Here is an 11,243-nt window from a genome sequence, read left to right on the forward strand (position 1 = left end):
GTCTCCCTCCCTCCTCCCCGGTCCCTGCAGGGTACGCGCTTCACGGCTCCTCCAGCGAGTTGGAAACGGTGGAAGACTACTGACTGCGCTGCTGCGCCTCACAGCAATAGGAACCTCTCTCCCATCCTCCTCCTCGTCCCCCCCCCTCCCTCCCTTTCTCTGCCGCTGCTGCCTTGAATCTCACCCCTTTCAGTCCCGGCTGAATGTGCACTGCGAGAGGCGGCCATCCTTTTTTGTGTGGGGGGGACGGGGGACGGACGCTTCCCCCCCATCTCCCCCTCCTCCTCCTCCCTCCCAGGGGGAGCGGTCAGCGGAGGCCAGTGTTGGTCAGTGGCGGCTGCGGGTCAGCGGGGCCCGCCCGGCTGGAGGACGGACATCCAAGCACTTCTTTCCTTATGAGAAAAAAAAGCACCTTAAAGCGAACAAAAAAAAAAACTTTTTTTCTGCCATGCACTTTATCAAAGAACTCTTTGTGTTGTCATCGTTTTGTTTTTTTTACAGTGACTTGTTACGGATTCAGAAAAAAAAAGAGTTTAAAAAAAAAGAGGAAAAAATACTTTTTTTGGAGAGTTTATAGAAGAACATTTCTTTTTATAAAAAAAAGAAGTTTGGAAAAAAAACCTACAAAAAGTTTATCTTTAAAGAAAACACTTATTTTTCACACGGGGAAATAATCTATATCTATATAAATATATATACATACGTTGAAAAGAAAACAATGTGAACGGCATTTTTCACACAAAGGCTTGATATAAAAAAAAAAGATTTATAAGACAAAAAAAAACTTGAAGACCTGCACTTAGAGAAGAAAACAAAAGAGAACTGTGTTGCTGTTTTTTCTTAAGAGGATATTTTTTTTCTTTTTCCTTTGGAAAAGTATAGATAACGTGTAAATAATACTGTTGAAAACTCTTGATTCCGCACAGTATATTTTCTCTTACAAAGAGGCCATTTTATATGAAAATGTTTTGTTTTGTTTTTCGTCGGATGGTTTATTGTCGTCGGGATTTTTTTTTTTTTTGCTGTCGGAGAAAAAAAAAGAATTGCACAAAAATGCCTCCTTTCCTTGTTTCCCTCCCTGATTTTTTTTTTTTTTTGGGACGTACAATTCTATTTCTATGTATTTTTTATATATAAAGGAAAAAAACACATACAAAAAAAGAAGAGAGAAATGAATTTCAAGATACACTAAAAAAAAAGCGACAATGAAGCGGGTCTGTTGCCGGTACCGGAAGCTCCCAGACTCCTTTCCCGCGGCGGACTACAAATCCCAGCCATCAGCTTCCAGCTTCTTCCAGGAAGACTTCCTCCTTCCTTCCTTCCTTCTTCCTACAACTTCATTCCTTCCGGATCGTGTCCCGAACATTTCGCTTCCTTCTGGACCTTTTCGTCAGCCTCGGTCTTCGAATATATTACAATTAATTACCTTTGGTTTCCTTCTGGACCTTTTCGTCAGCCTCTTCGGTCTTCGAATGGATTACAATTCCTGTCTCTGCAAACGTCGTTTTTTATTTTTATTTCATGCACTTTTGGGAAGAAAAAAAGAACAACAACATAATGTACAAGAAGAATTGAATGTTTTTTTTTTTTCTCCTTTTGTTTCGAGTCGTCTTTTTTCCTTTTCATCCAAACCGTACTGGAAGCGAGCTCGCTCGGAAGGATTATTTTTTTCGGAGATAAGACTTGTTTTGTGTGCGAGGAAAACCGCTCCTGTGTGCACTCAGAAGCAGAAATGAATGTATCCGATGCGTCGCCGCCCGGAAGAAAAGCTGCCCGGCGACAAGGGCGTCCGCCATCTTTGTTGACAAGACTGTTGTATTTTTGAGCCCCCCCCCCCTTTTTGTGTGTGTGTGTATGTATGTGTGACATCAGAGCTCCCTTTACCCCCCAAATTACCTCTCTTTTGGGACAAACATTTCCTTGCGGATACATACGTGTGCCTGTGTATAGCATGGGCAAACCTTGGCCTTCTAGTTGTTTTGGACTGCAACTCCCAGCATTCCTAACAGCCTCAGGCCCTTTCCTTTTGCCCCTCGGCCGCTTAAGCGGCCGAGGGGCAAAAGGAAGGGGCCTGAGGCTGTTAGGAATGCTGGGAGTTGCAGTCCAAAACTCCTGGACGGAAAGCCCAAGGTTTGCCCATGCTTTTGATTGACTTTGTTTACAATCTTTTTTTGGTTGCACACAGGGTACGCAGTCATAGCAGAAGGGGAGATATGTATGTATATGTTGGTCTGCTACGGCTCTTTTGGCCCATAATCGTCCCCCTGAAATGTGGAAAATAGGTGCGTATGTATCTGTATGTATATATATGTATAGGTCTTCAACTCTTGCAAAGCATACATACATATAGATATATAAGATCTACGTCTGTCCTGTCCTGACCCATAAGATGTCTCAGAAATGTGGGAAGTATGTCTATATATAGTGTGTGTAGGTCTGTGACACTCTTTTCGACCCAGGAGTGTGTGTGTGTGTATATATTTACATATATATACATATGCATACATACATACATATATATATAGTCTGTGCCACTCTTTCGACCCTTAAGATCCCTCTGAATTGTGGAAAATATTTCTATACTTTGGCCCATGAACATCCCTCTAAAATATGGGAAGTGTGTGTATATATTTACATATATATATATATATATACACACACACACACACGAAAGTGTTTATTGACATATATATACATATGCATACACACAAACCATACTGATTATATATATATATATATATATATATAGTCTGTGCCACTCTTTCGACCTTTAAGATCCCTCTGAATTGTGGGAAGTATATCTATACTTTGGCCCATAAACATCCCTCTAAAATGTGGGAAATGTGTGTGTTTGTGTGTGTGTGTGTATACACACAAATATGCATGCACACAAACACACATAGACTGTATGTGTGTGTGTGTGTAGGTCTGTGACACTCTTTTGACCCATGAGCATCCCTCTGAAAAGTGGAAAGTGTGTGTGTATACACACACACACACACACACACACATGCAAACAGACATGCATATATTTATTACAGCATTATTATATGTATGTATGTGTGTGTAGTTTGTGCAGCTCTTTCAACCCCTAAGATGCGGAAAGTATATCTATTTTGATCTATAAGCACCCCTCTGAAAGTTTGTGTGTGTGTGTGTGTGTGTATATATATATATATATATACACACACACACACACACACACACTTTTAAACATGCATGCACACAAACATGCATAGCTGATATACATGCATGCACACAAACATGCATAGCCGATATACATGCATGCACACAAACATGCACAGACAAATATACGTACATACATACATACATACATAGTCTGTGCCACTCTTTTGACTCCTAAGATCCCTCTGAAATGTGGAAAGTATGTATGTATATGTATTCACACACATATGCATATGTAGGTCTGCAGCACTCTTCCAACCTATAGGCTTCCCTCTGAAATGTGGAAAGACATTTCTCTGTGTGTATACACATACATACCTACATGAACATATATGTGTGTGTGTGTGTGTATGAATATGGTCTGTGCCACTCTTTCGACCCTTAAGATCCCTCTGAAATGTGGAAAATATTTATCCATTTTGGCCCATAAGCATACCTCTGAAATATGGGAAGTGTATGTATGTATATGTATACACACACATACGTATATGTAGGTCTGTAGCAATCTTCCAACCCATAAGCTTCCCTCTGAAATGTGGAAAGACTGTATCTCTGTGTGTAGATACATACCTACATGAACATATATGTGTGTGTGTGTGTATATGTATATGGTCTTAAGATCCCTCTGAAATTGCGGTTTTAAAATCCTTCTGAAATGTGGAAAGCGTGCATATGTGTGTATATACATATACACACACACATGTATATGTCTGTGTATATATGTATATGGTCTTAAGATCCTTCTGAAATGTGGAAAGCATGCATATGTGTGTATATATATACATATACACACACACATGTATATGTCTATGTGTATATATGTATATGGTCTTAAGATCCTTCTGAAATGTGGAAAGCATGCATATGTATATACATATACACACACATGTATAGGTCTGCCTGGCATTCTTTTGACCCATCACATCCCTTCAAAATGTGAGAGGTATATGTATGTGTGTGTATATATATGTATATATGTATGTGGGTCTGTCTGTGGCCCGCTTTCGACCCATGACATTTGAATTTGTGGGCCAGAAGCCCCTTTGAGCCTCTCCTCGCTTTGGGGGCCTTAGAAGGAGTGTCATGGGTGCCATGTTTTGTGCCCCCCTCTTCTTTATTTCTTCGGATCTTCCCGACACCCCCCAATCTCTCCAGGTTTCGGGACTTTGCCATTAATGCTGTGATGCTTTAACCCTTGCTGTGTGTGTGTGTTTTTAGGCAGGAGACTGAGGACGGAGGCCATTGCTGTGAAAGTCAATTGCAGGTCTCTCTTCCTCTCTCGTTCGGTCAGTATTGAGCCACGGGGGTGCAAAGGGGACCCCGAAACACCTTCCGGGACCCTTCCCATCTGTTGAGAAACTGCTTCCTGGCCAAACAAGGGCTTCCCTTTAGTGATATTGTAGAGAGTTGGATTCCAACATTGGAAAGGTTGGGTCCTCCGGGTGTTTTGGACTGCAACTCCCACCATTCCTCACAGCCTCAGGCCCTTTCCTTTTGCCCCTCAGCCGCTTAAGCGGCTGAGGGGCAAAAGGAAAGGGCCTGAGGCTGTTAGGAATGCTGGGAGTCCAGAGTACGAATATAATAGCCCGACCAAGAACCCATGAGATCATACCTTACGCACCTGGCCTTTCTTTTCCCGCTCAGCTTAAGCTCCTGAGGGTCAAACGGATACGGCCTGAGGTTGTTAGAAATGGTGTGAGTCCAAAGTACAAATATAATAGCCCGACCAAGAAGCCATGAGATCATGCCTCACACACCTGGCCTTCCTTTTTCTCCCTCAGCTTAAGCGCCCAAGGGTCAAACGGATATGGCCTGAGGCTGTTAGAAATGGTGGGAGTCCAAAGTACAAATATAATAGCCTGACCAAGAAGCCATAAGATCATGCCTCACACACCTGGCCTGCCTTTTCCCGCTCAGCTTAAGCGCCCGAGGGTCAAACGGATACGGCCTGAGGCTGTTAGAAATGGTGGGAGTCCAAAGTACGAATATAATAGCCTGACCAAGAAGCCATGAGATCATGCCTCACACACCTGGCATTCCTTTTCCCGCTCAGCTTAAGCGCCCAAGGGTCAAACGGATACTGCCTGAGGCTATTAGGAATGGTAGGAGTCCAAAGTACGAATATAATAGCCCGACCAAGAAACCATGAGATCATACCTTACGCACCTGGCCTTCCTTTTCCCGCTCAGCTTAAGCGCCCAAGGGTCAAACGGATACGGCCTGAGGCTATTAGGAATGGTGGGAGTCCAAAGTACGACTATAATAGCCCGACCAAGAAACCATGAGATCATGCCTCACACACCTGCCCTTCCTTTTCCTGCTCAGCTTAAGCGCCCGAGGGTCAAACGGATACGGCCTGGGGCTGTTAGGAATGGTGCGAGTCCAAAGTACGACTATAATAGCCCGACCAAGAAACCATGAGATCATAACTTACACACCTGCCCTTCCTTTTCCTGCTCAGCTTAAGCGCCTGAGGGTCAAACGGATACGGCCTGAGGCTGATGGGAATGGTGGGAGTTGGAGTCCAAAACACCCAGAGGACCCAAGTTGGCCCATGCCATACCTTTTCCTTCTTTCTTTCCAACCGAACAGGAACTCTGAAGTCACGCAAAATCTAATGTCTATTATTTACTTCCTTTCCCACCCAAGGTACGGGCAACGTTTACACTAGCTTCTCTGGCCCCTTGTCCCTTTGGCCTTTTGGGGAGGGGGCTGCAGAGACCCCTACTTCCCCCCCACCCAACCCCAAATTGGGGAGGGGTCTCCCAAGTACGCCTTCCGTTTCCACGCAACTTCCATCTCTTCTGTAAATAGTCTCCGACCGATATCAAAACGTGGCGAATCATTTTACACGCGTGTTCGTTCTTTGTTTTGCCTTATGGAAATGATTTTGGTTGATTTGGGTGGGGGGGCTTGGAGTCGTAGCCCGCCCTCTTTTTTTGAGTATTATTATATCGATCTTTTCAATTCAATACCTAGCAATAAGGAGCAGCGAAAACTGTAGCACACAGAGCTGGGAAGAAAGGGGGAGATGGTCTAGGGGTCCCCCTCCTCAAATTATCGTCTGTTGTTGTTATTATTACGAGAGCGGCAATCCATGAAATGTGAAGAGCATTGCATGCTATTGTTTTGTTTTGTTTTTTTATGGGGAGGGGGTGTCCTAATTGAACTCATACATTGCGTTGAACTCGTTTTTATTACTATCCTGAGAGTGATGTAACTTTTGATGCCAGTTACTTTTTCAAGGGGGGGGGGGGTGTTTGTCCTGCCTGTTTTTTAATTGATTTTCTCGTGTCTGGAATGTGACCATGAATGTATTTTCGTGTTGTTTTTAAGACATGTCCGCCTCACCTCTTCCTCTCTGTTGGCTGCCAAGGGAAGGGTATTATTGGGGGGGGAGGGGTGCCGTTGTTGTGTTGTTGTTGTTTATTCAAATGTTTTGCTTTTTTCTAAAACGATATTTCAGGAGGAGGAGGAGGAGAAGCGTCAGCGTTTGCATGTCAAGGGATCGCAGCTGCGGGAGTTTCAGAGGTGAAAGCGAGCAACGCTATGCAGCAATCGCGGGCGGTTTTAAGGGTTTCTTTCTTTGTAAGGGGGTGGGAGGGGGCTTTTCTGTTCAATCACTTTATAGTGGCAATTTATGGGGGAAATGGGGGGGGGGCTTCACGATATATCCCCCACCTGTGGCTTGGGACGAGCTACATCTTGGAGGGAGGGAACTGCATCCTTCCTCGTTTCCCCAAAACTTGTGGTTGCTGTTTTTTTGCGTGTGGGGGGCTCTTTTGAGTTGTATATTGTTTCCGATGCCTTAAACCAGCCTTCCCCAACTGGGTCCCTGTTCAATCCCAGTTGGGTCCCTACTCAGTCCTAGTTGGGTCCCGTTCAATCCCAGTTGGGTCCCTACTCAGTCCCAATTGGGTCCTGTTCGATTCCAACTGGGTCCCTACTCAGTCCCAGTTGGGTTCCCATTCAATCCCAGTTGGGTCCCTACTCAGTCCCAATTGGGTCCTGTTCGATTCCAACTGGGTCCCTACTCAGTCCCAGTTGGGTTCCCATTCAATCCCAGTTGGGTCCCTACTCAGTCCCAATTGGGTCCTTTTCGATTCCAACTGGGTCCCTACTCAGTCCCAGTTGGGTTCCCATTCAATCCCAGTTGGGTCCCTACTCGGTCCCAATCGGGTCCCGTTTGATTCCAACTGGGTCCCTATTCAGTCCTAGTTGGGTTCCCACACAATCCCAGTTGGGTCCCTACTCAGTCCCAATCGGGTCCCGTTCGATTCCAACTGGGTCCCTACTCAGTCCTAGTTGGGTTCCCATTCATTCCCAGTTGGGTCCCTACTCAGTCCCAGTTGGGTTCCCATTCATTCCCAGTTGGGTCCCTACTCAGTCCCAGTTGGGTTCCCATTCATTCCCAGTTGGGTCCCTACTCAGTCCCAGTTGGGTTCCCATTCAATCCCAGTTGGGTCCCTACTCAGTCCCAGTTGGGTTCCCATTCAATCCCAGTTGGGTCCCTACTCAGTCCCAGTTGGGTTCCCATTCATTCCCAGTTGGGTCCCTACTCAGTCCCAGTTGGGTTCCCATTCAATCCCAGTTGGGTCCCTACTCAGTCCCAGTTGGGTCCCCCTTCAACCTCGATTCAATCCCAGTTGGGGAAGGCTGCCTTAAAACCCCTCCACACCAATGGCTTCTACGGGCGGGTGGTGCTTTTGGGGTCCGTTTTGTGTTCCTGGGGTTTCATTTCACAAGGAGCCACGGTCGGCCCACCTCCATCCCCCCGTTGTGGGGTCGGTCAGCTTGGGCCAGGCCGCGCTGTGAAGGAAGACAGACCCCCTCGGACCCCCAAGCCGTCGTCGTCGCCTCCTCTTCTTCCTCCTCCTCTTTGGCCACGCTGCGGGCTGGACGCCCATCTACCTCGGACCACCCCTCAAGTATTACTATTTACGCGGAAACTGTGACGGGACGCGCGCCGAGACGCCGGCGGACTCTGCCCCCCCCCCCCCCCAAGCTCCATTGACTGAGAGTGGAAACATGTTTACAGACCCCCCTCCCTTTTCCACCCGATTTCTGCGAGAGTGCGTGTTCTGGGTTTTCTGTTTTTACTGATTTTTTTTTTTTTGGTGCAAATTGGCCGAAACGGGGACGGGGCCGCCCGGAGGCCCCCCGAACCCCTTCTGAATGTTTCCTCGACGAGACGGAATGGCCGCCCAGGACTTGCCCGGCGGCCGGACTCTGCTTCCTTTCCTCCCGTCGGGGACGTGGGTCAAGCTGACCGCTGGACTCCCAAGCCGGCCTTTGGTGGCCCGCGTCGGAGCCGCTGTCGCCGAGACCCCGTTGCGGAGAATTCTGCTCCGTCGCGGAGAATTATTGCTACGGCAGGAGGAAGGCCTGCTCCTCCTCTTCCTCTCCGCAAACATGAACTGGATTTCCTGATGCTTCTGCGAGCAGGACCCTTGCGCTGCCCCCTCCCTGCGCCTTAAAGGTGGAAGACCCCCCCCCCCTTAATTCTGTACATAGGGCCCGACCCCTGCCGTCCCCTCCAAGGCAACGCTAGGGACTCTTCCTTCTTCGGTTGAAGGGGCTCCGCTATTTCTCCACGAGTTGTTCAGATGCCAAACCCCTTCCTCTGCTGTACTATATCCCCCCCCCACCTCCCCAAAAACGTGACCTTTCTATGTGCGTCTTCTGTAAATAAGCCTGCCTGCCTTTTCACGGAAATAAAGAGACACTTAGACAGCCGTGGGTCCGGCCTTTTCCTCTCTCCTCGAATCCAGGACCAGGCCTTCGCTATATTTGGGGAATGGGTTTCGCCAAGGGACCCCAGAGCCGAACGGGGACCCGGGAGAGTGGGACGAAGTGGATGCGTGGCATTTTGACACTTTGTGCAAAGGACAAGTTTATATTCAGCAGAGAATATAGGTGTTCTTTTAGTGTGTTGTCGGAGGCTTTCATGGCCTGGGTTGCTGTGAGTTTTCCAGACTGTATGGCCATGTTCCAGAAGCAGCACTCTCTTCTGATGTTTTGCCCACATCTAGGGCAGGCATCCTCAGCCTCAGGCCCCTTCCTTTTCCCCCTCAGCCAACCAACTCTGGGGGTTGGTGCTCATCTCCATTTCTAAGCCGAAGAGCCGGCGTTGTCCGTAGACACCTCCAAGGTCATGTGGCCATAGGCATGACTGCATGGAGCGCCGTTACCTTCCCCCCGGAGCAGTACCTATTGATCTACTCACATTTGCATGTTTTCAAACTGCTAGGTGGGCAGAAGCTGGAGCTAACAGTGGGCGCTCACTTTGCTCCCCGGATTCGAACCTGCAACCTTTCAGTCTGCAAGTTCAGCAGCTCAGCGCTTTAACACACTGCACCACTGGGGGCTCTAGTTACAGTTCGTAAAAGAAGCCAATTTGAAAAAATAAGACCCCACCTGATAATACAGTAGAGTCTCACTTATCCAACATAAAATGGGCTGGCAGAATGTTGGATAAGCGAATATGTTGGATAATAAGGAGGGATTAAGGAAAAGCCTATTAAACGTCAAATTAGGTTATGATTTTACAAATTAAGCACCCAAACATGTTATACAACAAATTTGACAGAAAAAGCAGTTCAATACGCAGTAATACTAACTAGTAATTACTGTATTTACAAATTTAGCACCAAAATATCACGATGTATTGAAAACATTGACTACAAAAATGCGCTGGATAATCCAGAATGTTGGATAAGTGAGACTCTACTGTAAGTCCTAATGCATCTTTTGGAGCAAAAAAAAATGGATATAAGACCCTGTCGTATTTTCAGGGGAAGAACCTAGAATCATAGAATCGTAGAGTTGGAAGAGACCTCATGGGCCATCCAGTCCAACCCCATTCTGCCAAGAAGCAGGAAATTGCATTCAAAGCACCCCCGACAGATGGCCATCCAGCCCTCTGCTTAAAAGCCTCCAAAGAAGGAGCCTCCACCACAGTCCGGGGGAGAGAGTTCCACTGCCGAATAGCCCTTCTCACAGTGAGGAAGTTCTTCCTGATGTTCAGGTGGAATCTCCTTTCCTGTAGTTTGAAGCCATTGTTCCCTTGTGTCCTAGTCTTCAGGGCAGCAGAAAACAAGCTCCCTCCCTCCTCCCTGTGACTTCCCTTCACGTATTTGTGCATGGCTATCATGTCTCCTCTCAGCCTTCTCTTCTGCAGGCTAAACATGCCCAGCTCTTTAGGCCGCTCCTCATAGGGCTTGTTCTCCAGACCTTTGATCATTTTAGTCTCCCTCCTCTGGACGCTTTCCAGCTTGTCAACATCTCCCTTCAACTGTGGTGCCCAGAGTTGGACACAGTGTGATTCCAGGTAAAGTGGCCTGACCAAGGCAGAATAGAAACATTTCCTTCTGGGGGGAATCAAATGAATTGGGCTGGTTTGCAGAGCCCTGGTTGTATGGCGCTTCGAAATAAGTTTCCAAATCATCCTGTATGCCTGGCTCTTCAAAGGAGCTGGCTAGATGACCTCTAACAGCTCTCCCTGAAATCCTGAGTCCACAAATCAGGGGAAGACGAGAGGCTCTTGCAGGCATGGGCCAACTTGGGCTCTCCCTCATCCCTTTCCTTCCCAACTGTGCATGTTGAATAACAGGCTTGGACGGGACACCCCATAGCAATAGTGCAGGGAAGGAGAAGGGGGTTATTGCGGACCCCTCAGGTGTGGGAGTGGGAGTCCAAAACACCTGGAGGGCCCACGCTGGCCCATGCCTGCTTTATAGCTCATTCCTAGACTAGAAGGTAAAGGTTTCCCCTGGCCTTAAGTCCAGTCATGTCTGACTCTGGAGGCTGGTGCTCATCTCCATTTCTAAGCCAAAGAGCCAGTGCTGTCCGTAGACACCTCCAAGGCATGACTGCATGGAGCACCGTTACCTTCCCACTGGAGCAGTACCTATTGATCTACTCACACTCTGGGGGTTGGTGCTCATCTCCATTTCTAAGCCAAAGAGCCAGTGCTGTCCGTAGACACCTCCAAGGCATGACTGCATGGAGCACCGTTACCTTCCCACTGGAGCAGTACCTATTGATCTACTCACACT

The 11,243-nt window shown here is 47.3% G+C and overlaps 1 protein-coding gene across 4 annotated transcripts in view; it reads left to right on the forward strand.

Annotated features, from left to right (window-relative positions):
* Positions 1-6,516, forward strand: part of gigyf1 (GRB10 interacting GYF protein 1) — a 45,452-nt gene extending 38,936 nt beyond the window's left edge. For all 4 annotated transcript variants that reach the window (XM_062957933.1, XM_016998613.2, XM_062957935.1 and 1 more), the window contains exon 28: positions 31-6,516. In XM_062957933.1, the coding sequence (XP_062814003.1) occupies positions 31-83 (53 nt within the window). In that variant the 3' untranslated portion in view covers positions 84-6,516. The remainder of the gene's footprint in view (positions 1-30) is intronic.
* The last annotated feature ends 4,727 nt before the right edge of the window (positions 6,517-11,243 follow it).

Source organism: Anolis carolinensis, chromosome 6, assembly GCF_035594765.1.
Source record: "Anolis carolinensis isolate JA03-04 chromosome 6, rAnoCar3.1.pri, whole genome shotgun sequence".
NCBI classification, from domain to species: domain Eukaryota; kingdom Metazoa; phylum Chordata; class Lepidosauria; order Squamata; family Dactyloidae; genus Anolis; species Anolis carolinensis.